A 27,214-nucleotide genomic window follows, 5' to 3' on the forward strand; every position below is an offset into this window, starting at 1 on the left:
ATTATAAATAATTATAAACAAAACCGCAGTCATGTTCATTCTGTTTCCATTAGCAGTCAAACACAGAACAGTTTGACTGCTGATGGAGACAGAATGAACGCGACTGCGGTTTTGTAAAAAATATTTAGAAGGTTTTAAATTTATAATTACTTCAAAAAGTAATTTATTTCGTTGTACAGCTCCTGATGAAGGATCTCCAGATCTGAAACGCTGAGCATTGTACAAGTTTGGTTGGAAGTTATTTTGAACATTTGTAAATTTTTATATTTCGGATAAAAATAAAGAAATTTCTTTTGACATTTCTTAGCACCAGAGCTAATAGCCTCTTTTTCTTATAGCCTTTGCATGGTGCTCTTTCCCTCTTTTCCCTCAACTTTTTGGCAGCAAACCAAGACCTTTCTGTATTGCCTGGAAAGTCTGAAAGGTGAAATGTCACACATTTGGCTGAATATGTTTAGGCCCCTCCACATGATTGGGAACCCAAATCACACACAGTGTCCTCAATTGAACATGTAGATTCCCCTTTTGAACTTTCACATGTGTGGAGGTCTGAGGCCACCTGAGAATGCTGCCATATGGGAATGAGGATTTTGGGGATGCTCCTCTCTCCATGCATTCTAGGAATGCATGGAGCCAAGCACCCAAACAGGGATATAGTCTTCAATATGATTTGGAACCCTGCACGACCAGGGTTCTAGATTGCATGTAAAGCATGTTTTGTGCATTCATTCATAGCACTGGTTATTTGATTCTTAGGAACATTATTGAGCATTATCTATGTATCTTTATGTGAAATAAAGCTTTTGGGTTGCTAAATTAACAATCTTTAACTCAATACTAACCTTTAATGGGTAGCATTATTAAAATCACAACACAACCTGGTACGTTTTTGGTCCAAAACCATCTTACATGAGCAGATTCCTGACTGCCTTTTCCTTCCCCTCTTCCCCCTGCAGCTCCCCCTCCCCATATGCCCCTCAAAACAGCTCCAGAGGATCTCCCAACCCACCAGAGCATATTTGGATATGTACTTTGAGATGCTGGGGAGAGGGAAATTTTATTCTGTAGTGGTGTCTGTTCTGCTGGTGGAAGGATAATAATAATAATAATAATAATAATAATAATAATAATAATAATAATTCTTACTCGCCTCTCCATTCGGATTCCCTCCATTTGGCAGGGAACAGCAATAAGTATAAATATATAAAATTGATTAAAAACATAGTACACATTATTAAAACATCCTAAAAACATCCTAAAAACATCCTAAAATTCCACTGGGTAGGCCTGCCAGAAGAGATCAGTCTTAATAGCTTTCTTAAATGCTAAAAGACAAGTCTCCTTCAGCAGGCCATTCCACAGTCTGGGAGAAGCAGAAGAGAAGGCCCTCCAGGCAATTGTTGTCAGCCTAGTCTTTGCTGACTGAAGTAGATTCTTCCCAGAGGACCTGAGTGTGTAGGGCGGATTGTATGGGAGAAGGATGCAACTCTCTGAGTCCCAACATACAAAGAGGAGAAACAGGCATACATACGGACGTGATGCTAGGATTCCTCCATGCACCTGCCCTGCTCTGTTGGTGTGGGATGCTGCCTTCACTGCCTCTACACATAAGAAAGGGATTGTGACTACTGGACATTTTTTTTGACAGATGGCCTAAACTACAATCATGTGTAAAGACTGCAAAATCAAAAAGGGCAAGGAGGCGATCTAGGCCACTTGAGTTAGCAAAGTTTGACAGCTACATTTTCATTAGATAGTTTAACTTCCACATAAAACATCATCCATCACATTGGAATTATTTATTTATATACCTCTCACAGAGACGGATAACAAACATCCACAAAAATCAAATCAAAGTAAATCAAGAGAGACCATGTCATGAAGTAGGACAGCTCTTCCATTATAGAACAAAAGGGAAGACACTCCATTCAATATACATCAAAGTCATTTCCTGAAATACTTGGCACATTTTAAAAAGGAACATTATTTAAACATTTATAATCTACTAATAACAATGATCTTTTGGGATAAATTCAGAGAGACACTTGAGCACATATTGATTATAGAAGCCTCAACTCTGCTGATCAACATTTCAACCTCTGCATTGTAATATTTATTATTGATAATACGTCCCAGGTTTGTTTTGCTTTTCAATAGAAGATATGATTTTACATATTGATTTTCCATCTTTCCTTCTAAATTTACTTAGAAAGCAACCCTATGGTCTCTAGAGTCCATCCCAAGGACCATCCGAAGGACCATAAAATTTGTCACTGCTATGGCTCCCTCGTCCCACTCTCTTCCCCTGTCTGTCACAGCTGCCTGCTTTCCAAGGTCACAAATGTGGCTTCAAAGGGCCTTGTCAGAAAGAGAGCATTCCAGAAGATGAGGAGGGGAGATGAGAGGCCAGTTTACAAAGAATACTAGCCTAGGCCCACCCCATCCCACCCATGTACCTCATCCCAGAGGGCCATCTTGAGGGGAAAGGATCAATAGGAGGATAGAGAGGAGAAAATCACCTCTGTGTTAAATCTGGGTTCAGGTTCTGCTAGGTCCCAGTCATCAATTAGATTCTTTTGGTTACTAAGATGAAACAAGTGACTTGTGCAAAAAGATGACAGTTTATTGATAGAAAGTAATGCAGAATATATGCATGCAAAGAAAGTTCACACTTCCTTCCAGCTAATCAAGCTCTCATAGTCTGGTGTCTTTCAGGGCCCCCATGAAAGATGGAAGCCATTCTTTGAGTCACAAACGTTTTCCAGGCTTATCGTGTACATTGCCCCCTAAAGCAAGAACAAGGCATGAAGCTTGTGGATTGGATGATATAGACTCCTCTGCTAGATGCCTCTCTCCATCTCAGGAGCTCCCTCTCCCAGGTTCCCAAAGCATCTGGCCTGGGAAGCCAATTGGCTTTCTAGTGCCTGGTTAGGAGTGAAAATCTCCCATCTTTCCAGGCTGAGACAGACTCTATGAGAAAATGGTGACATAAGTATGAGAGGCCCAATCAGAGAATGACAACTCCTCTTGCCAGATAAAGCCTGTTAAAATTCACTACAACCTCTGTTGCTCCTTCCACCCTTTTAGCAGCAGCCCAGTATAGGAAGCCTCCGAGTTCAGAGACTTCCATTTAATGAGGGTGCAACCCATAGGATTGCATCCTTAAAGACCCTCTGGAACTGACCATTTTCAAACAGGCTTGATTGCTAATAATATTTAAGCACCCAAAAAGGCAAGTACTACTGACCTTAGGCTGAATTAACTAAATTGATGCAGTACTGCTTTGGGAAGTTGTTCAGGAAGCAATTTAAGCTCTACAAAATTTAGTACTCCACCAGAGTGTGCTGGAATATAGTCCTTCCAAGACATGCTTATACTGGTAAATTGGAGGTTTCATTTCTCCCACCACCACCACCACCATCAGAGGTGTTTAAGTAACATCTAAGAGCATTCACCAATTCTTTTGATCAGGTACACACCCTTAAATCTGCCGAAAGAGCCACTCTTGTTCACAGCAGATGGTATTCTGCAATGAAGCCATTCTATTAATTCATCCTCAAACTTATTATGAAAATATTTTAAATGAGAAATAAATGGCATGCATCATGTTTGATCATTTCTATGTCCTTAAATCTGCAACTAAGAATCTTCCCATGGCACCCTCAAGATGGTGGTGCATGTGCATTGGATGCATAGATTGTACTGATGCTCCAAGCCACCCCCAGCACACACGCACATTGTGCATACACATCTGAGAAGTGCCATCCCCAAAATTGCTACCTTTAGTTATCTGGTGAGTGGATTTTGGCCCATGTTTCAGGCACCAAAATGGCCTAGACAGTTTCTGAGTGGTTGATGGGACTTGAGGGCCAAAACAGACATTACAAATAATCTGTGCCTGGCACCTATCTGTTATTTGCACAAATGGGATCTGTTGTTGTTGGGTGGGGGGAGTCCTTAAATTTCCACAGATGGGATCATTTTGGGGAGGGTCTTTAAATTTGCACAAATGGGGTTGTAATTTTTTAAAAAATATATCACTTGTCTTTTACAAGCTCATTGTCCACTATGTATTCCTAATGTACAGTAAGTAAGCTTGCCAGTTTCATCCTCTCCACACACCACTTCCTTTTACCTAACAGAGCCAAACTGCATTCTGTACTTGCCAAAGAACTTGTCAATGTCATCCTCCACTTCAGCACTTCCCGGGTGAAAAGGGGGTGCAGGATGGGGTGACTGGAATTCTCATACATTCCTAGCCACAGCTGCTAGATACAGATTTAGAATAATATCTGTTTTGGCCCTGAGAATCTTGACCTCAGGTTGTCTGTGCTTGATTATGTTGCACTTAAAAATGATGGGAGCTTTTATCTGCCATCAGACTATTATGAATACTCATTGTCGTTTATGATGATTTAACAACAGCCCTAGCAGTGTCAAATCAAAAGGATGAACACACACCAATATAACTTTGCTCCTATCCAGCATTGCCAGCCCGCTTTTCACCTGGGATGCATACAAGCCTCCCAGCTCCACATTCATCTCAGAAGCCAGATACAGCTACTTACCCTGGATTGGAATAGGGGCTGCATCCTTGTACAGTCATTTTACCATGGACCTTGAATACTCAATCAGGCTAAGCTGGATAACTATTGTATAATTGCCATGGAATACAACATGGACCTAAAGCTGAACAGAGACAGCCCACCCTACCCTTTGAGGCAATTGCCAGGAACAAACAGACTTGCACCTTGGGTTGGACAGACTGGCCTCCATCTGTGCTGCTCACCACTTGCCATCCTCCTGCTGTTTGCCTGACCCTGCTTGTCATGTGCACTGAGCCACAGGGCAGTCCAAGGGTGCCTAGTGAGCAGTGTGTAGCCTCCCGCTATGTGTATTTAGACCATTTACATCTGTCATTTTGAATAAACGGCCCCTTTACTAAAAATGCCATTTGCACAAAAGGGCCTTTTACAAAAAAAAGAGAGAGGCTGAGCTGCCATTTTGCAGCTCAGCAGAGGTGACTGCCTCGCCATGCTTTACCGACTCCATGTGTGCTGAGTCAGGCAATCATGGCGGTCCACGGACTCCAGTCTGCTAAAAAATTGCCAAGCTTCAAATGGATGTCTGCAATATCCCTACTTGCACCACAAATACTATGGAAACAACTGTGCAATCCCAGTAGAACAGAGCTTGTTCATCCTTAAATCCATCTAATTCTGCAAAGTACAGCCTTTGCCAGGACTGCTGAGCACCAGAAGGGTAAGTAAACCATGACGCTTTAGGTCTGTACCTTCTTTCTTTATCTTCAAATAACTTACGTTGACGTGTTCATGTGCCATGTTCATGTTTTCTCTTTCAGCACTGATGTAGGTAAGAACCGAATCCCCCTCAGTACCAGAACAAGGTTATGGGTATACCCTTTTGAACTAGAAGTCCTACCCTTGCTCCCTATATTTTGCTGCCACAACTCAGTAAAGCATTGTGCTCCGTGGCTACATTTGCTAGGAACCCAAAGGCAAGCATAACAGGACCACTGAACAAAACAGTCTGCAATTTAGCATCTGTTTCACTCCACTTGCATGTGTTACCAATCATTTTGCTCTGGTATCTTTGAATCTATTAACTATTATTCAAAACCAGTAGTATTTGATGCAGTTATCAACCACCCAAAGTGAGCAATCATACTGTTGTCATAAGTCTGATGCTATGAAATGTTTCCTAGGATATTAGGGCCCTTTCTCTACACCTAAGGATTATCCCAGGAAAATGGAGGGATCATTCCTGCCTGCTCCTGGGTTCCCCTGTGTGTCATTTGGATGCACAGGGATGATCCTGGGATGATCCCGGGGGGGAAAGCCAGGTATAGAAATGGCCTAGGACTCCCCGCTGCAAATGATGCCTTTAAAGTGCAGTTGCCCTGATACAAACACGTGGAATTTTATGGGGAGAGGGAGTGGGTCCACACAAATCTGCCATTTGTAACTCTTGCATGGTTTCCCACCACTTCCTTCATTTTTTTTTCTTACCACAAAAAACAAACAAAGAAACAAAACACAACCTGTTAAAGACAGAATAGCTGCATAATGCCTTTTGATTGGTAGTGCTATGAGTTCTCCTTCTAGAAGCACCATTACTGCATTTCAGGATACTGATAGGATTTAGAAGTGGCCAGCTACAATTTTCTGCTTACTATGTCAGAAGCCGCAGGGTTTGGATGAGGTTTGATGCTCCAGGAACACCAGTATAGGAGCTTTGCAGATTGTGTACTTAATTCCAGTAAGATGCCAAGACTTAAAATGCTCTGAAACGGAGCTCATACTGTGCTCTTGGGGAATCAACAAGTCTTGAGGCCTTTTCATAGGGGAGGATTAATTCAGCCCCTCTTTCTCATGTAGGGATGGATGGATGGCTATTTCGAGTCTATGAAAAGTTGGACATGCATTCATTCATAAGTCCATTGTATCTCATTGCTCTATCAATCAGCAATTTTTTAAAAAGTCTACGCAAAATTAGGGTGACCAACTGTCAGGATTTCCCTGGATTTGTCCTGGTTTTTGTTCTTTCCATGGTGTCAGGGGGGATTTTCTATAATTTTCAATAATGTCCTGGAATGACACACCTTCGCCTTTAAGGCTGCCATTAGCATGGCAGGAGGGAATGACATGCTTTCTTGAGGCACATCATTCCCCCACCCCAAGCTCCAATTGAGGTCTTAAAGGGGAAAGTGGGTCATTCGTGGACATTATAGAAAAGGCCCCAATTGGAGTGGATGGTGGTGGTGCAGAATGAAATCCTTTCCCCTCCTCCACTCCAATCGGGTTCTTTAAGGTGGCGGGGGAATAACGTACTTTCTGCAGGACTCAGAAAGCTGCTTCCCCACACACACACTAGGTGTCCTCTTTTTTGGTTTCCCAAATATGGTCACCCTATGCAAAATTCTATTTAAATACAACTTTAATTTAGGGATGGGTGAGAAATTTGTTCAGTTCGTATAATAAATATACATCAACCTTGTGCAGCATGGGCAATGGCAAGACAACAGATGGTGTGACTTGTAGGCCAAAACATCTGGAAGGCCCCCAAGTTGCACACCCCTGTCATAGACTATACAACATACATTCCCTGTAAGTGTTCAGTTCTATTGTGGGGCTTCATAAATATACATTTTTTGTAGTTTTTTTTCTATGCCCTAAATTATTAAGGCATGAATCACAACCAATACACTGCTTTGAGTATAGAGTCAGCCTGATGCCATTTCTTATATCAAACAGAACATAAAATTTAAAAAGTCTTTAACTTAGATTACCATAGAGTTCTAGACAGGGACCACCTGTATTGGTGAAGGATAAATAGATGAGTAGCAGTATTTTCCACCGATACTCCAACCAACCCTGTTTGGTTATTGTTCCCACAGCCTTTTTTTATTGTCATAAACAATCCTATGCTATAGTTTCTAAAGCACAGATTTAGCAATGCCAGAATGCCTGATAAAATGGCAAATAGATTTCATTCACAAAACCCTGCAGAGTGATCAGGAAACATCTCCATCTGGACACCTGCTGGTCACTGAAAATGAATACACCAACAAAGTGAAAAGTACTCCTGCTGCTTGCAAAACCAGCTACTACATCACTAGAGTTCTCTTGATCTATCTTCATTCTGCATAACACAATTATATCCCCCAAAACAAGCTAAAAATGAAAGCACTTCACAGTAAATCCCAACATTCAGCTGGGATCGCACCATAAATATTGTTTCTAGTAAAGAAACAACATTAAGATAAATACTGTTTCTAGTAATGAAGCAACATTAATACACATCTTTTGCGTGTATCTCAGTGACTTACAGATAAGAATGAACATGGAAAATTATCAACTGAAATGCAACTAAAGTAGCAAACATATTTATAGTGCAGCCAGCTCTGTGTGCTTTTTATTGACAACAACAGCACTTCTGTGTACCAAAGATGTACAGAAGATGGCTTTTCCAGAAAGAGATGTTGCTGCTAAGTATACGGCCTTGACTAACACACACTTATCTGAGCCCCCTGTTGTGCATCTGCTATGAAGTCTGTGCACCAGACATGCAAACATCATTCTCTAATCCTCTTGGTTTATCCCTGCCAAATGTTTCAAGCCTTGTGGGTTATAAAGCAGGGCCACAAAGGGCCAAACTACATGTGATGCTAATTGCATATATGCAATTAACATGCATATCTTTTGTTGTCAGTAAATACCCTGTTGTCACTAAATAGCCTGTCTTCTGTAAATCACCTCAGGGAACCCTAAGCTGCTTTGGCACCAAATGGGAGTTTCTCTTGAAATACAAATAGCAGTTTGGAGAGTTGGTGTTTGTCAGGACTGCTGCTGGGAGAGAAAGAGTTAAACTCTCCACTCTCTTCCCCCCCCTCCCCGCCCAGCCCCAAGGCATGGTCTCAAGTCTGCTCAGTCTTCTTGGCAGCTGCTATTTACATAACAAAAACAGGCACTTCGTTTTCATCCAAGCAATTTACATAGCACCTTGCTGAGCCTAAAGAAGGCAATGTGACCTTTTCACAGGCTCCATTTCTGTTCGCAAAGTGAATGCAAGCTCAAACAATAAGCTTTTCGAAGCTGAGCTGAACATGGCAATAACAACTCTCTGAGGGATTTGCCAGCACATGGGAATTCTTCTCAGATCAGAATAACAAAGTGGGAGACCATCTCTCTCTCTCTCTCTCTCTCTCTCTCTCTCTCTCTCCATACATACATACATATATCAGGAGCACTTGATCTCCCAGCATCCATAAGTAAATGACATCTTGATGACACAGAAGTCATACTTAGGGACTAATCCATGAAGTTCAGAATCCAACACAGACTGAGCACGACCAGAGGCCTATAAGTCACACAGTCTGCAAGGGGTAGGGAATGGATAAGGGAGCAAAACTCCAACTCCGCTTCTGGAATGACTGTGAGTTCCCCTTATCCAGAGATGCCACACAATTTGACAAGAAGTTTTTTCTGAATATGGGAAGATTTAAATGTGTAAATTATTCTATGGATTGGTATTATTCACCATCTTCTTTCACCATATCACACTCCATTTCTTCCTTCCTAGTTACCAAGAACACCTCCAGATGTTCCAAACATAGTGCAATGGTCTCTAGATACTTATAGATGAAGTCATAAATGAATGAGTAGGTATGTCAAAGAAATCCACAACCAATTTAAGTGAGTTTAGATTTCTATGAATCCGAGCTGTGAATTCTTCAGTGGACTGGCTTTTCCCAAATTCTGTGGATTCTACAGACATGTGGGCTGTTTTTTTTCACTTTGGGGTGGGCGTGGGTTTGTGATCGTGGACATTAGTGTTGATGCACACTTGTGAGTGTAAATTATCACAAGTAGACTGAAATTCTGGTTTAAAAAACCATCCGATTCCATCAATGAATAGGTGACGGAACATAAGACACCTGACAATCTGTGAAACAAAGATGGAACATAGTTAACAAAATCCATACATTCTTATAAATGATTAGGTGGGAAAGAGTCAAAAGGTGCAGCACGTTACAGTCTGAAAACCATCCATCTTTTCTCGGAAGAAGAAGAAAGAAAGAAAAAGTAAAGTAATGAAACCACAATGCACACAATGCAAATTTGATCTGTCCACTTTTGGGGAAAGAAAGTGCTCATCGAAAGATAAGAAGGAACACTCTTTAATAAACTCCCCATGAAGGGTATATACTGGTCTTTGTCCTACCATATCAGAGACTGTCATTTCACAGCATGAGTTTCTTTCTTATCCTTGATCCTACACAATGACTGTGTCAGGATTCAACATTTAGAAGCAGCAATAATAGTGGTAGGGGCTCCTCAAATATTATGGACAAAATGGACCTGGTATTGGGAAGCTAATTCGTATCTAAGGCCATAGCTAGACCTAAGGTTTATCCCTGGATCGTCCAGGGGTCAAACCTGTTCATCTAGGTGACACACAGGGGATCCAGTACTCAGGCAGGGGTGAACCCTGGATAATCCCAGGATAAACCTTAGGTTTAGCTGTGGCCTAAGTGAGCTGGCACAGCCTTAAGAAGAAAGAGAAAGGGGGAAATTCCACTACTGGGTGAAAACAGAGATTGAAAGGACATCCTAGATCAAGGAGTCAGCAAAATGTTTAATACCATATTATTTTCTGTTTGACTAAGAAAATGTTCTACACTTCAATTCACAAATGTCAAATGATGTGTGTGTGTGTGTGTGTGGTAAAAGTAGGATCTTTTTGAGACAGAAAATAGGGAGCATTACAATATGAAAGGAATGTGCTGTAAATGTAATGGTACTTCTAGGAAGATGAGTCAGGTTTTCATTGTATGCATTGCAGTTTCATTTCCTTAAAGCAGGCAGCAGAATTGGAAATCTGTATACTTTTTATCTTTGATACCTGGGTGAATGTCCATTTCTGATATTCAAATTATCAAATCATGTACACTGGCAGCAGGCTAGCTCCAGGCATCCCATTCTAAAACAAGTTTTTGGGAGTTGAGGGTGACATTCCCTTTGTGGGGGGATGGCTTAGTGATGCATACTGGTGATGGTCAAGGCCAAATTCAGAAATGGGTAGGGTCAAATTGAAAAATGGGTAGGACACACCTTTTCTTTCCCCTTCACATCATTCAATCATTTGTTCTTCCATTCATATTCTCTATCTCTGTCTCTCTGTCTCTCTCTGTCTGTCTCTCTCTCTCTCTCTCTCTCTCACACACACACACACACACACACTCCTAAATCTCTCAGGAACATGCTTGGAGCTTTTGGATAGGTGTCTGGTTCAAATTTGCCTGCTTCAGGTAAGACCCACTTTGATGTGGACCAAGGAAGACTCTGGTTTTAGTTTTTTTGAAGCTTCAAATCTCTCCCCCTGTGCACATCAACAGAGACAGCAGTGTTTCCATTAATTTGCATGTGGGGGGCATGCAACCCAAATAATATGTGGGGTGGGGGGAAAAGCTCACCCTCCACTAAGGACCAATTTGCCCAAGGGTCCTTCCTGAGGGATGGGCCTCCTCCTGCCACCAGCCATTTTTGGTCGCCCCCCCCCCATACAAGTAGTGGAAGTAAAGGCTCTGAAGATACCATAGAATCATAGAATAGTAGAGTTGGAACGGGGCTATAAGGCCATCGAGTCCAACCCCCTGCTCAATGCAGCAAGTGAAGTTACAGAGAGGGGAGAAGGATCACAATCACTGGCAGATGAGGAGTTGTCAAGACTTTAATGCTCACTTTCTGAGCAGTCCCTGCACACATTGGCAGCAAGTGTAGGGACTTGCCAGAGGCAGGTAATAGGGATTTGACACCTGCCCAATACCCTATGAAGATCAAAGTGGTCCAGACCCTTGGGGCCAGCCCACATCCCTTAAGACTGCTTTAGGGAAGCCCTACTTTACTTTAGAAGAGGTTTGAATAGCTGCTCCAGTATTCAGGCTACATCACAAACTGCATGGATGTGATAATTCACCTACCCATTGTCCATCCAAAGATCTAGGGTTGACCAGTAAACTCCAATGGTGTGTGTGGGTGTGGGTGTGCGCGCGCGCTCGTGCGCACGTGTGCACACGTGCGTGCTCTCGTGCATGCAGCTCTTCTGTGTGCCTGTATCTCATTCATTCATTCATACATACATACATATACATACACATCTTCCCCAATGAGGAAGACACACATGCTTTTGATAGAGTTTATCTTCTTCTTAGGCCAAGTGATTACATAGTGACTAGAAGCATGCAAGCTTCTTTAAAGCGAAATCAGTACCTCTTGTTTTAGATTTCCTCTCTAAAATTAGATAGGAATCCCTTCATTGATTTCTGAAGTAAGCTCTAGTGATTCTAAAGGTTTGCTAGCTCAGAAAGTGTCAGGACTTTGTGCTATATGACAGTGTGGCTATTACCACCACCATTAAGCACTGAATACTGAGAAGGTTTGGAAAAAATCTATAATGGCATCAACATAATCTTCTCTGCCTTATCAGAGATACAGAATAAAACACTTTAATTCACAGTCTATTGACCATTTGCATTCTTTTAATATATATATATATATATATATATATATATATATATATATATATATATTAAAAGATATAACTATTTCTTTATAAAGGATTCAGTTAAATACTGCCACATGAGGAAGTTAACACATTTTAAAAAACAAATAAACAATTTAGGCATAATCTATGAAACAGACAAAAGAATCACAAATTGCAGAAGTACAGTAGATGAAATATGCAGAATGCTACCAGGAAATCCCAGGCTGGCCACTTCCTGAACACTCACAAAATTGTGTGTACACACACACACACACACACACACACACACAATCACAGTTATGCTAGAAGAAGTATAACATGGGGTCAACTACACAACAAAGCAAATAGAGTCTCATGCCATCTTAAAGACTAATTAATTGATGCATGGATTCATTAATTTCCTAAACAAGAGTCTATGTTATCTAGTACATGGTAGGCAATTAAAAAAAGTTTGATATACATGAAAACAGGTAAACACCAATTATGTTAACCCATCATTTCTGTGAATCTGTGCTGTGATGGATACATAGGTAACTGAATGTAGTAATGTTTAGACATTTTCAGATCTATAAATCTTCACACACACACACACACACTTATAATATGGATATGTGGTGGGGCAGTACTGTTTTCCAAGAAAAATTAAAAGGATGCATTTTGATTGAATGCATTCTACTACATGATCTAATCAATTGAAAGCAACAAGATCTAATTACTTGGGATTGGTCCATACATATAGAGTAGATCCACCCGTCCTCCCAATTATTTCTGGTAGAACAGAAAGTTGCTGCTGAAATTACAGCCTTGCTAGGATCACACGGAGGTACTGTTTGTATGCTGTTAACTCCAATACACATATGTGATATCTAGAATTGCCACACTGGCTCAAAAAGTTCTACTACCTTCATAGGTACCTCCCTGGGTAATTTGCTTACATTGGAATACTGCACTGTCAGGATGTTTTTCCTGGTATCCAGACAGAATCTGGCTTCCTGTACCTTGAGCTCATTAACCCATATGCAGTTTTAAATTTATTTTCATTTCTGCTCTTACATAGATTGTAAGAGATAGGACATAGACGGTCCTGCTTGTTCTTTGCAAGGAGATTGTGGCAGGCGATGCAATACATTGCAGGATATGCAGACATACAAACTTTGATAATATGGCTGATACCACAGTGTAATAAGTGTGCAGAGTCACACTTAGAAGAAAGTCTGTAACATTTTAAGTAGGGCTGTGCATGGACCCCCCGATCCGCAACTTCTGGATCCCGATCCGCAACTTCTGGATCAGGTCCACTCTGCTCCACATCAATCCGCCTATGGTCTGCTCTGCTCCACTGCGGAGCTCTGGATCTGGATCGGAGCTCCGTGTTTTCCCCCATAGACTTGCATTGAAATTCAAAAGCCTATAACTTTTTTTCTTTTAATGCTAGAAACCTCAAAATCATCACCATGAGAGCTTATCCATGTATCCACCTTCATGCCCAGTTGTAAGCAAATCCGAGCCTCCACTGATTTTGAGGGAATTTTTGAAAATACTACACCCCATTTTCAGAAATAGGATTTACTCTGACATTTTTACAGATACAAACTTGCAAATAAGCACCATCACAGTTGCCATCTAGATCCACATTCATGGCAAGTTTCAAGCAAATCCAAGCATGCCCTGATTTTTGGCGATTTTTTTTCGTTTTAAGCATCACCCCCAACTCCCATTCACACCCCTTTTTCATGTTACATACCTCAAAATGTTCATGTTACATACAGTTTTCATGTTACATACCTCAAAATTGGCACCATGAGAGCTTATCCATGTATCCACCTTCATTCCCAGTTTGAAGCAAATCTGAGCCTCCAGTGATTTCGGGGGAAATTTTGAAAATCCCTCACCCCATTTTCAGAAATGCGTTAGAAAGCAAAGGACAGTGCTTGCCCATAGGGAAAACAAACTTGCCCATAGTTTGTTTTCCATTGCAAAGCGCTTGCCCATTGCAATCTAAAGGATAATATGTCCGTCATTTTTCTACATACAGATGTATTTATTATTTGGGGAAATGGGAAAAGTGTGTATTGTGCTTTGCCCATACTTTATTTGAATGCTCAAACTTTATTTGCTTTTTGGACTTACAAGCAGTGCAAAGCAAGCCCAGTCACAGCCCCAACAAACAAATACACACACAGAGTGAGAGAGAAAGAGAGAGAGAAAGAGAGGACAGATTGGGAAGGGAAGGGGTTGTGGGTGGGAAACAACAAATAAACACTCCAAATGAAGAATTATAAATTTATATAAACCAATAAGTCAAAACAGAACAAAGGAAAGCTAAGCAAAAAGTCAGAAACAAACACACACACACACAAGAAAACGCAGCTACAACTAACCCTCCAGAGAAAGGAAACTATCTCTGGCTCCCTCTGGCTTAGTCCCACCCACTCCAGCATTGGGATTGGAGGGTGCTTCACATTATCATGATGATAGGGACTTGAATCTGTTAATCAAAGGAGAAAACAAGAGGTTCCCTTCTCCCGCTTTTAACCATTCTAAAGAAATTAATAGCAAGCAAACCCCATGACAGAAAATTCTGAAAATCGACACAAATGACCCCCAATCATCACTCTCTAAGCACAGTAAGTTGTTTTTTAAGTAGCTTAAAAAACAAAGAAGTTATAGGCTTGTTTTTGCCTAATGCAATCCTATGGGGAAAAAATCCAAGATGGCAGACGGAGCTCCGAAAAGACGCGGAGCTCCACGTAACGGTCAATCCGCTCCATGACACTCCACTGCCCCCGATCTGCTCCACCTCCACCTTAAACGGAGGCGAAGCACCCTGATCTGCTACCGCTTCTCCGACCTGGAACGGAGCAGAGCACAGCCCTAATTTCAAGTCCTCTGTGCTCTTTCTTTGATATACTGCTATAAAGGGAATGTGCATAATAGTTAAACAATTATAGTATCTTGACAGACTAACTAGTAGTGCCTGCCTTTAATCAAATCAGAGATGAATGGCACGATGAAATTACACTTACAAGCTGGTTACTTCAGGTGCATTTGATAATTGAGCCTGAATGGGTGTCATTAACATGTACTAATAGGAAATATCATCAATATGTCTTATTAAAAAATCCAATTACTTCTTGAAGCACCTTGCCAGAAAGAGTTTTGTTCAATAATTCGACACCTCTAATGCCTGTTGCATGCTGCTTTCTCACAGTGTGCAGTGCAGTTTTAGAGACATTGGCTCAGGTTTCCCCAAAATATTGTATTGTTGCAATAAGCTTGAAGGAATCGGCTTGTTAAATAACTTAGAACTCACAAAAAGTTGTGACCTTTATCATGGTTTTGTGCAGTGGCTGGCTTTTTGTGATTCTTGTACACAAGTTATTGGATAATATTGAAAACAACTAAAAGGCAAGAATGCAACCTGCACCAATGATATTAAAGGAGTTGTACTTTGAAAAGCTCTTGGCAATGGGATGCCATTATGAATAAAGTGTCCAAAACTGAAGGATATACTTCTCTCAACAATCACCAAGACTAACATTTCATATTTGCACACGCAGTGTATGTAATCTAATTGTTTCTTAAGGCCACATAAGTAAATGTGCTTAATTGCAAAAAAAGATTTGTTACAGAAACAAACAGGCACTCTAGCAGTTAGAAATAAGTCATATCTTATTCCCGAGCACCACAAAATAATAAGATACACTTAGTAATAATAAAAAAGTAATTAGTATTCTTGCTTCCCAGCTGGATAGATGTCTTACTATTTTTATCCCTTATGATTTAAACCCTTAAGGTAGTTTCCACCAATGGTCTAGAGGTATGGTATTTAATTCATAATTCTGTAGTTACTAATTTCAAACTACTTAAAATGTCAAAAGTATCCAGGCTTCAATCACATTTCAAATTATTGTATGGAAGGTACTCATTAATTGGAATATAAGTATCAATTTTTTTTCAAGTGGAAGGCTATACTCCTCCTTTGCTAGTGAATCACAAGAAAATTTCCCCGTAGGTAATAAATAGTCTATTAAACCCACTGCTGCTCTTATGGAAATCAAATTCTTTACAAAGTCCCGTTTGTCTATGTAATTATATACCCCACCTCTCTTACCACTTTAGTCCAGATATGTCAAAATACAGCATATGTTCCTTAATGTTTGCACTGGCAACCAAAAAGGAGACAGACAGAAAGTACTGTGATTAAAAAGACTAAGCTTTATTTTAGGGCATGACCTGTAACTTCAAGGCATCCAAATTAATGCAGCCAGTGAAGAGGGGTTTAGCTTACTGTAGCTTAAACTTTAGCTTCCCAGGTAAGACTTTCCAATGTGGTATACCATAAATAAGGCAGCTGCATCAGGCCCTTTTCTAGCCTGTCTTTCAAACATCATCTAAGTGCTACCCATTGCCAGGGAAAGGGGGCATGGTGAAGTAGAATTCAGGAAAGATGAATTGGGATGCAATCCTACAAATATTTAGATAGAAAAAAAGTCCTCCAATTCCCAGCATTTCAAACCAGCCAGCATTCATCGGATTTTGCCCTTAGTCCATTTTGCCCTTAGCCATTCACATCGGTTCCACTCATATATCCACTCCATCCCATTCCTGTATTTACCGAACAAATGCCCTAAGTTTGGTTTACAATCATACAACCATACAACATAAAACAATGAATGATGGAATCCACAATAATAATAAATATTAATGAACATTTTTTTAAAAAAAATGTCAGAAAAAGTTTCAGTTTAGTGTCTATTTAAATATATTTTGAAACATATCCCCCCTCTCCCTCTCTCTCTATATTATTTGGGTTTTTAAAAAAAAACAAAAATAATTGTATCAGGACATTTGGAAGTGTGAAAAACTGGTGGATAAATATGTTCCAGTTTGGGCATTTATTCGTGAACATACTGTATGGATTCAATAGATATGGGAATTCAAAAAGGTTGAATTTCTTAATCATCCTTTGGCAGAATTCCTTTCAGACTGCCAGCAGTTTGGGCAGGGGGTGCAGCAATCAGTCCAGCCCATGCACCAAATCGTCAGTGCAGAAAAGGGGGAAAAAACACTACCAAGGATAAGATAGAATAAGGGGATACCTGGACTGGTTGTTTCTTATGAATGCAGGGGGTACTAGCCAGAGGCTCAATGATGCTGAGGCCAAGTTGGTGCTTGAGGATTGGATTAGACCATTGGGCAGAGGGAAGCCAAGGCTACAACTACATACGAGTGACTTGCTGACCTCTGCCACTGTTCTTAGTTCCAGCAAAAGAGCTGATGGAGGAGCAGGGTTTGGTTGGCTTTGGCAAACACTGCAAAAGCAACTCTATTCACAAATAATTACATAAACGGCACTGTTGACTTCCATGTGTGGGGCTGTGTATTGATATCATTTGACAAGAAATGCTGTCTACACACAAGGATGCATTCACATCTCACTGGAGTGGCCACAGTGTTACAGCCAAACCCTTCTCCTCCCATTGATCATTTGGTTTGTAAGAGGACAGTTACATTGTAAAGACCTGATAAAGTGGGTCAAAATATGTACAAAAGCCTACTGTACATAGTTAACAGGGGCAGACAACCTGATTTGGCCTGGGACCTGGACTGTTCCCCCCGCAACCAAGATGATAGGCTGGATGACATCAAGGGGGAAGGAGGGGACCCTCTGGAGATGTTGGAGAAATCTGCAACAGAATCAGATGAGTTCAAATTTCTATGAATCTCACCTGTAGATTCTGCAGTGGATCTCCTTTTCCCACATCACTTGTATTTTGTGGATTTGCAGACTGGTTTTGTTTTTGTTCTGCTTTTACTTTCTGGAATGTTATGCAAATGTAGTCATAGAAAAACATGTAAAACAAAAAAGCACCAGTCAAAAACACACATTTTCCTCAAAGGCTAAAGCATGAAAATGCACTCTTGATGGTGGTGGTGGTGGTGGTTGTATTTGCACATTTTTGCAAGTGTGAATTTGCACAAAAACAGGAAATTGTAAAAAAAAAAAATCTATTCCACCAATGAGCAGATGACAGAATGAAAAACACCTGATAATCTGCAAAATGCAGATGGAAAGGATTTTACAAAATCCGTACATTCCTACCCTCCTGTGACATCACGAGTCCTCCATGCCCTCTTTTTGCTTCCCCTCCTCTATGCTTCTATTTCTATAGGGGGGGAAAGTGACTCTATGGAAAAATATAGCTTCTACAAGCCCCAGCTCTGTTGGGCATTTTCTTCCTGCAATGCTCACATACAAATTTTAAATTTAAAAAACAAAACGGACTTGATCTCTCTCTCTCTCTCTCTCTGTCTCTCTCTCTGTCTCTGTCTCTCACACACACTCCAGCTAAATTACTAAATTATAAACAAACCTAAATCTATAGTGGGGGTAAAAAGCTAAAATGGGGAGTAGAAAAAAGAAGAGTCCATAAATGGAACATCAGAAATAACGAGATGTTGCCATGCTATTATTTATTTATTTATTTATTTATTTATTTATTTATTTATATTTATTTATTAAATCTCTATACCACACAATAGCTGAAGCTCTCTGGGAAGTTCACAAGAGTCAGTCTGCATTGCAGAGACATGTTCAGGAGTTGCATAGTCAGAAGTGTCATTCTGCCACGCCCGGCACAGCCTGGGCATGGGGAGTACTTCGCATGTTGGGGTGAGGTATGAGATGTGCCTGCCAGCCATTGGCTGGGCACGGTTTAGGCCACTGGGCTGGGAAGGGACTATTGAGGTGCTAAAAGAGAGCTCACCCTTCCCAACCTCCTCTCCGTTTGCGCAGCTCCCTCCCTCCCTGTAGGCAGTGTGAGCTTGTTGGTTGCCATTAGGGGGATGAGTAGGAATTTTTTACTCATGTTCTGAATTGTTCATATGTTTTTTCGCCTACTCCACATTGGAAGACAGCGGGAGAGTTTTAAATAGGTTGATTTGTATCATTCTTAATTTGGTCACATTTGCTAATAGGCAGCTAGATACGGGGCGGGCATCCAGAGCAGGATTTGGGAATAGTGAGCATTCACAGGCACTGTTAGGATGACTGGTAAGATCTGAGGGCTCCCAGCTTTGAGCCCTGTGGCCTGACTGGGAGATAAGGCTTACCTTCAAAGCCAACCCTTCTCACCCACCCAGAGCCCTGCGGCCTGGGTTGGGGGTGACACTGGAAGGTCTCCCTACCCCAGAAGGGGCAGGCCCGTGGGAGGCAAATGGCTCAGCGACAACCCACGGTCTATAAATGGCCCACCCAACGTAGAAGAGTCTGAAAACAGGCCATACTGGATGCCCTATAGGATTTGCACCTTTGCAGATCTTTAATAAATGTGGCCCTATTTGAACCCAACTGTTTAGATGTTATGAGAGGAAAAACTCTGTTAGTTCTTTACTTCTGTCTCCTAGCCATCATGCGTGAATAAAGATATTCATAAGTACAGTTAAACCAAGAACACAGTGCTGCAATGTGTGGAATGTATGCTGCAATCTACAGGTGTAAAATGCAAATAAATAATTGAATAATTGCTCCCTAAGAATTGCACCTCAACCCCTAATAAAAAGTTGGTGGATTCCAACCATTATTCTCTTGTTAGGTGGTTTAATTCCATTCACTCTTAGTTAGGTGGTGGTGTAGTCCAAATATATCTTGTTGAGAAATCCACATTATACTCCAATTTATTGTGCAAGGGGCTGTCTATATGCGGGGAAAGCCCATGGTGGCTGCGGATCTGTGCCGTGTCAGTTATACGTCACAGGTACGTCTTTGAAGCCCATGAAGATGTGGACTGAAAACATGAGGGATTTAACCTGACATTTTAAATCAGAGCAATGTCAGTACAGCTCTTCTGCCATCTGACATCACCCCAGGGCCAATCCAGGGCCAACATGGGGCCGCTCCCTGGAGAAAGGAGACCAGTGATTGGTTGCCTTCCACCAGGAAGAGGGGAGGGGTGGCTCCAGTACCTAGAAGGCTGCAGGAAACCTGGTGCTCCTTCTTCAGCATTGGGATCACCCAACACCACCACAGAGAGGGAAACCACGGGGTTTCAGAGGGAGGCAGCACCAACCCGGCACCATGAAGACAGCTGCCAAGACACTTTTACCTTGGTAGCCTTAGCTCCCTCTTGTTTGTGCTGCATTAGGGATGTTCAGATTTTATTAATTCCATCTGTGTTTCATGGATTGCCAGGCATCTTTCATTCCTTCGTCCGCACATTGACGGAATTCGAATTTTTTGTACTAGAATTTTGTTCACTTGCAATTGTGCATTTGTGCTAATGCACACTAGCACTAATGCACATCGGTACAACCCCCCACTAAAACAATTATTTAAAATTGATCTGCAAGTCTGCAGAATCCATGCAACTCAGAGTAAGCCAGCCCATTGCAGAACCCACAGGATGGATACACAGAAATCCCACAGCATTTGAATCTCTGAGACTCCTATGCCACACTATAATGATTATATGGGCAAATCTGTCTATGACCCAACCTATGGAGATGTCTGCCTGAGCACCAGAATTCTGAACAGAATGATAATCATCAATACCAGTTAGTCTATTATTGCCATTCTACCTTTGCTCTCCTTGGATAGCTCTACATTAGTTCATTGATCATTGTACTTCTCTGTCTAACCTTGTCTTATTTCCTTCACTTATATCACCACATAAGACTTTAACTGCTCTGGTCTTCATCCCCAGTCACCCAATAGTCTCCGTTTTCCTTAAGCAACTCCATTCACTCTCACCTGCTGTCCCCTTATCTCTCCATCTCAGAGCTCTCGAGATGTTGTTGGACTCCACTCCCATAACCTCTAACCATTGGCCATGCTAGCTGGGGCTAAAGAAAGTTGGAGTCCAAGAACATCTGAGGACCACCTCCCATTACCTCTGATCTATGTGATGTTACTTCTCTTCTACCCTTTAAATCTCTCCTTTAAACCTGCATTTTCCATGAAGCATTTGATAAAAGTCCTTAGTTCTCAACCTCAAATAAAACATAGTCAAGGTTCATGCAACTCCATTAGTTCATATTAATTCCTTGGTTTCGTTTCCTAATCTTCACCTGCCTCTATTGATTATCTCCTCCTCCTCCTCCTCATCTGTGTTTTGTCTCACACTGTCCAAAATTAGATTGCAAGCTTCATAAACATATACTCATTTTCTTCTTCTTATGGTATTCTGCCAAATGTCACACATCAATCACTTATTAATAATAGTACTATCATAATAAATCTCTCAATCACAAATAAACTGAAAACTTTGTTTTTATTTTTAGTATCTCAAATAAGGCTATAGCAGTGAAAGAAGTCAGTAAATTGCTACTTAGACATTATAAACTTTTCAAATAAAAATACAGAGGATGAAATGATGATCGTATAAAACAAATCATGTATTATTTTGTTTTACTTCCAGTAAGAGTCAACTGCCAGGCAATATTCCTTTTAGGATGACTCATGTAATACTAATCTCAGATCCAAATATAATGATCTCATAATTGCTTTTCTGAGGCTACAATCCTAAATACACATAAGAGAGTAATTGGGACTTACTTTTGATCAGACACGTGTAGGATTGGACTATCCATTAGCTTACACTAACTGTGTAACTCTATATATGTCTACTCAGAAGTAATCCCTATTGAGGTTCAGGGGACTTGCTCCCAGCCTAAGCTTAATCCGAAATCCTAGGAGCAAGCCCTATTGAACTCATTTGGTTTTACTTCTGAATAGACATGTCTAGGATTGTACTATGGTAGGATAACTAGGATTGTCCTAGAACAACTAATGTCTCCCTAATAAAATAATCTAGGATGTTCTACATTAAACTGGTAACAAGAAAAAGTCTTGTTGGTGCAGCCGTATCTCTGGTTAGCTGGGAATAAGTCCCACTGGCTTAGTGGTAGTTATTTCCAAGTAGAAATGTATAGTAGTATACTGTAACAACTTTAGGTGGCATAAACTTTCATGGACTAGGGCTCACTTTATTAGCTCTGGTCCATGAATGCTTATGCCCCAATAAATCTGTTAGTCTTTAAGGTGCCACAAACACCTTTTCTTGTTGTTTTTGCAACAGACTAACATGGCTATTCCTATGGAAAAGGTAACACGATTCCTCAGCGAAATCACTTCAATTAGATTGGTTGGTTTGAAGATTTAAATTGCATTGTACAACTAGGAGGCAAAGCAGTTAAACTTTTATAAAAAACTTTACTTTCGCCTGTAGAAACAAGATGTTTTGTGTGAGAAATCATTATCTGTTTCCACACATTGAAGAAATTAGCCTCAATAATTTTGGCCACCACTGAACTGAAATATAAATGAGGTTTAATTATGTTTCATGCTACATTTCATTTGTAGGGAGTTTCAAAGGCGGCATCATACATATCAAAGTTTGATGACCCGGTTTGAGGCAAGGTGCTAGGAAGTGTGGTACCAACTGGCTGAGTAATTGTTATAGAAACATTTTCAAAATATTTTTTTTTAAAAAAAAAAAAAGTTTGAAAAAGAAAATAACAACATCAACCAAAATCATTTGTTATTGACATCATGAGCAAAACTTTAAAGAGGCTTTCACTTGTACTTTAATGCTTCAGTGTGACCTTTCACAGTTATGGCTGCAGAGATTGTATCCCCCCCCCCCCACCCTCAATTGCTTTGGAAGTTTTAATTCTTTAGGAAGAGATAACTTTTGGAGTTGAATTGCTTGCACTTTTAAGAATATAACTGTTCCCAGGGACAACCATTCCCATGCTTGGCAAACCATCTAGCAATAATCTTCAGAAAAGAAATAAAACATGTGCCCTTCAAGTTTTTCTATCTGGGTTTTATTTGATAAGGGTTGCCAATTTCTGATATCTTGAATAAGCATGTTATATTTTCACATTCAATGACGGGTTATCCCTGGCTCATTGCACATGCTAGAAAAGTTCAGAACCATGATTTATGTGAAGGGCATAGATGCACATATGCACTGTGATTAAACACAGTAAAACATTGTCTGGCATAACTTGCAGACAAGATTTGTACTGATGCAATTATGCCAAAGTCAGCAATTGCCAGCAAGAGAAGAGGCCCATTACTGCCACGGATGGTCTCTTAGGTCAAGGATAGAATCATAAAAGTGGGTTAGGGTAGACCTCAAAATCAGGCAATAGAATATCTCATACGAATAATGTATTAATTTGGAATAAGGCAGTATAGAGTATCATTTCTCAACATTATGGTCATGCCCATAAAAAAAATCAAATAACTGAGGAAAACCAAAGCTTTAGAACTTCATTTTCACTGTTCACATCCTTTCACATATTTCATGCATTTATTGACTTCCTAGGGTAAGCTGTATCCTAGCTCTTTTAAGACTGCAATCCTATACACACTTACATAGGGAGTAAACCACTGTGAACACAGTGGGGCTTACATCCAAACATCATGATTTGAAATAAGTTTCTAAATGTAGGAACCCTGTGCTATTTAATGTGAAGTGATGGCTGTAATGTTTAGTGTCTCCAATGTATACTTTGGAGAGTCCATTATTTATTTATTAAAACATTTCTATCCTCCCCTATATCACAAGGATATCAGGGTGGCGTACTGAGAAAATCATACAAACAACATGCAGGAAATACCAGTAATAACATGGAAGTCCAACGCAAAATATGTTAACTGGAAATTATAACTACAACAATGGACACATTTGTATTTCCTGAACAGGTAAAGTTTAAGGTCAGTAGGGTGTGTCCAGTATCAAAAAAAGGGTCTGGCATTAAAAATATAGTGTGTTTTTAATGGCAATTTTAAGCAACACCCCGCCCCCTGGAAATGATGTAAGATGATTGAATTGGATCCAGACTAAATTAGAGTCAGATTTTAGTCCCATCGAAATCAATGGAACAAGCTAGTCATGACTAACTTAAGACTTGCTGATTTCAATGGGACTAAATCTTGACTAACTTAGGGTTGGATCCAGAATCTGTCTTCCATAAGAGGAAGGGATTTCTGTCTGATTTTTGGGATTCCCCCCTCCCCCCAACACCCACTACAGCTCACTGTGTTCAGCAAAAACTCCTGACTATCTGTGTAGCATTTTCAGGGGGCTGGAGGAGATGCTGTGGGAAGGAAGAGCTGGGGAAGCCCACTTTCTCTAGTGCAGTTGGTCCAGAGTAAATCTGAATCCAGCACTTAGCCTGGATCCAAACCAGTGTTATTAAGAATGATGTATGCAACAGTATAGTGTTACCCAGCCCGTAAGGATAGGATGATCTATATGCTTAAATCTAATACCAAAAGTATATATTGTCCCGCAAACTACATCTATTCCCTCTATAAAGCTGAGCAAGCTCTTTGCTTTTTATATTCCTTGTCTTTCACACCTGAAAAATGGCTATTTCATTCATTAGAATGCAAAGTTATTTAAAATCATTGCTTCACATCAGCCTGCAGGGAAATGGATATCCTCCTAGCATTTAATAGATCAGTGTAAGTCAGAATTGCATTGTCTCGAAGTGCCAGAAAGTAAAGACAGTAATCGTAGCACATATTTGATGTTTTCATTCATCATACTTTCATTCTGGATAGCTGCTTCCTATATTTTTCTCTGAGCATTGCTTCCCAAATTGTAAGAGTGACCTCTAGTGCTTTGCTGCTTCGTTATAGTTCCCTGAGTCCTACTTTGCTGTAGATTTAATATGTCTTCCTGCAAGCATCTGATTTCTGTACATAGTACCAAATGTTATCAATGTGAGATCCAGTTAAAATGGCTTTTAGAAAATGGGTACATTCATGAAGTGCACTGAGCAGATTGATGAAGAAATGTTTTAAAAAACAAATCTGGACAGATTGCTGGGTGACTTACAGGGGGAAAAAATGTTATTCGTCTTCAGGAGTGTTCTATACACTTGCATGTCAAATGAGATATCATGACTGAATGACAACAAAAGATCAATTTGGTGTTGTGGAGCAACTGTCTGCTTAATGATAGCGTATTTCAGCCCTAAGCCTTTAAAGCACGCAGCGCCTGATGAAACCACAGAACTTCCACTTTTCTCATGTATTGCTTTGACATTCTCAAGCAGTCTCTTCCAACACAGCAGTAATGTTATTCATGAGTCCTTGTTAGTCCCTGTGCCTAGTTCCTCCACCTATAGTCACGGTTACTTGCACTGTTTCATACACTGGACATGTGGAAGCTCAATCAAAAGAAGTGTTCAAATTTTAAAACACATATCGGAAGGCTAGTTCAGGCGTTTAATGCAAAACTACGGCTATGGTTTAATGTGGCTTTTAGGAGCCCTGAGATCAATTACCAGGCACGTAAAAATGAATACAAACATTCTATGATATTTTTGTGCATGCTAAAAGCAGTCAGATCCAATTCAACCCTGGAAGATGCTTACCCCAAATCTATAACAAATACCTGATTTCTAGGATTCTGTTTTAAGTTCTGGAGTTGCATTGAGCTCTCCCTTACAGTTCTAAGCTACTGTCTTTATTTATTTTTAAAGAAACACTTTTATATACTACTACTAATATTTTACTGACTGATTACACAAGAGCATTGCTCTCTCTGGAATCAATGAATATCCATAAAATCTCACTCTCAACGTTTTCTCTGTGTTCATTTATTTATTGCATTCCTATACCACCCAATAGCTGAACCTCTCTGGGCAGTTCACAACAACCTTGTTGCCTCTGCTGAGCAATGTGCTCTACAGTACAGCACACCAGAGTTACTTCTTAATTCAGGAGATAGAGGCAGATACTTGCCTACAAAACTGTACATTGCTAAAAGCCAAGGTGATGCCGACGAGAATATCAGCATGCCAGTAGTTATCCCCATGAAACTCCTTGCAAAATATTATGCTGCTATGTAGCAAGCATTTTTTTAAAAAAAAAAGAAAAGGAAATACAGCAGAGCATGCAGTTAACTGATGAAATGTGAATTTCCCATTATTTTGCAGCCTGGCTTAGTCGACGGAGACTCTGCTTGCAGTCTAGTAAAAAATGGTAAATGATAAACATGAGAAATGACAGTTTCTCAGCCCCTGAAACATTTTTCATCCCATCCACTTGCTGCTGTTAAGATTGCAGCATCCCTGATTTATTTGAAGAGCTACATTTCCAAGTCTGGATCTCATTACAATAATAAGCCATAAGTTTTCAGAACAATCTGGTCCTCCAAGTTAAATATCCATCTGTAATACTTACATGTGTTTCCTGCTGCTAATATATTCCGGTGATGAAGAGGGACCAGAAACAGCAGCTTGAAGAAGATTTCAGTGAAAGAATCCATGTTCTCTTTGACCGAGGCACCCCAAAGTGTCAGAGTATTAGGAAACAGGCACAGCTGCTGTGCACTTCAGTCCTGTTCCTGCTTCCTCTGTTCTCCTCTCTCTCTCCCTGTCTGTCTTTCAGTGCTTCCCAGTAGCCAAAGAGCTCAGTCAAATGCACTCTGCATCTTCTCCTACACATACAGACACACACTCCACAAGATCTGCTCTCCCCACCCCCTAACAACAGCAATCCCCAAAGAGCAGCTGCAAGGATCTCTCCTCTAATTTCACCGAATCACTCAGAGCTAAACTGCTAGACTGCCCTGTACAGTTTGGTTACTGAAGCTTCACGTTCATAATGTGTCCTGGACACCCCTTGTGGTGACAGGTAGGAAATGTGAGTCTATGATGAAAGCCAGACAATAAAAGAGAGCAGCCTGCACATGTGTGCCAGTACAGCCTCTCCGCTGGATTATATGACTGTTCCCAATTCTTTATGGTCATGCAATGGGAGGGGAGGAAGACAGAACAAGAGCGAGAGAGGGGGAGAGGGAGGGAGGGAGGAAAGAAAGAAAGAAAGAAGAAAGGGTGAATATTTATATTTGTTTTCATTATAACTATTCTCTTTCAGCCTGTATTTAAAGACAACTTTCAGCTGCCACATCATTTTCAAGAAACGAATGTCATAGTTTCACATCAGAAATTGCCATCATGCAACAAAATGGTATTTTGCCTTTATGTGTGCAGTAAATCTTGCATTCAGGCATAGAATCCAACATTCATCTTCAAGTGATGCCGCAGGATGTTCCCTAGAGAGTATTCCTTTAATAAGATATGGAGTGCCTACATTCTAATAAATCCTAATCCCACAAAT

General features: G+C 40.5%; 1 protein-coding gene across 1 annotated transcript in view; it reads right to left on the reverse strand.

The window, feature by feature from the left end:
- Positions 1–26,715, reverse strand: part of CNTNAP4 (contactin associated protein family member 4) — a 285,406-nt gene extending 258,691 nt beyond the window's left edge. Inside the window, exon 1 of the mRNA XM_063129435.1 lies at positions 26,276–26,715. Coding sequence (XP_062985505.1) covers positions 26,276–26,360 — 85 coding nt within the window. The 5' untranslated portion in view covers positions 26,361–26,715. The remainder of the gene's footprint in view (positions 1–26,275) is intronic.
- Positions 26,716–27,214: the final 499 nt, after the last annotated feature.

Source organism: Elgaria multicarinata, chromosome 6 (assembly GCF_023053635.1).
Source record: "Elgaria multicarinata webbii isolate HBS135686 ecotype San Diego chromosome 6, rElgMul1.1.pri, whole genome shotgun sequence".
NCBI classification, from domain to species: Eukaryota; Metazoa; Chordata; class Lepidosauria; order Squamata; family Anguidae; genus Elgaria; species Elgaria multicarinata.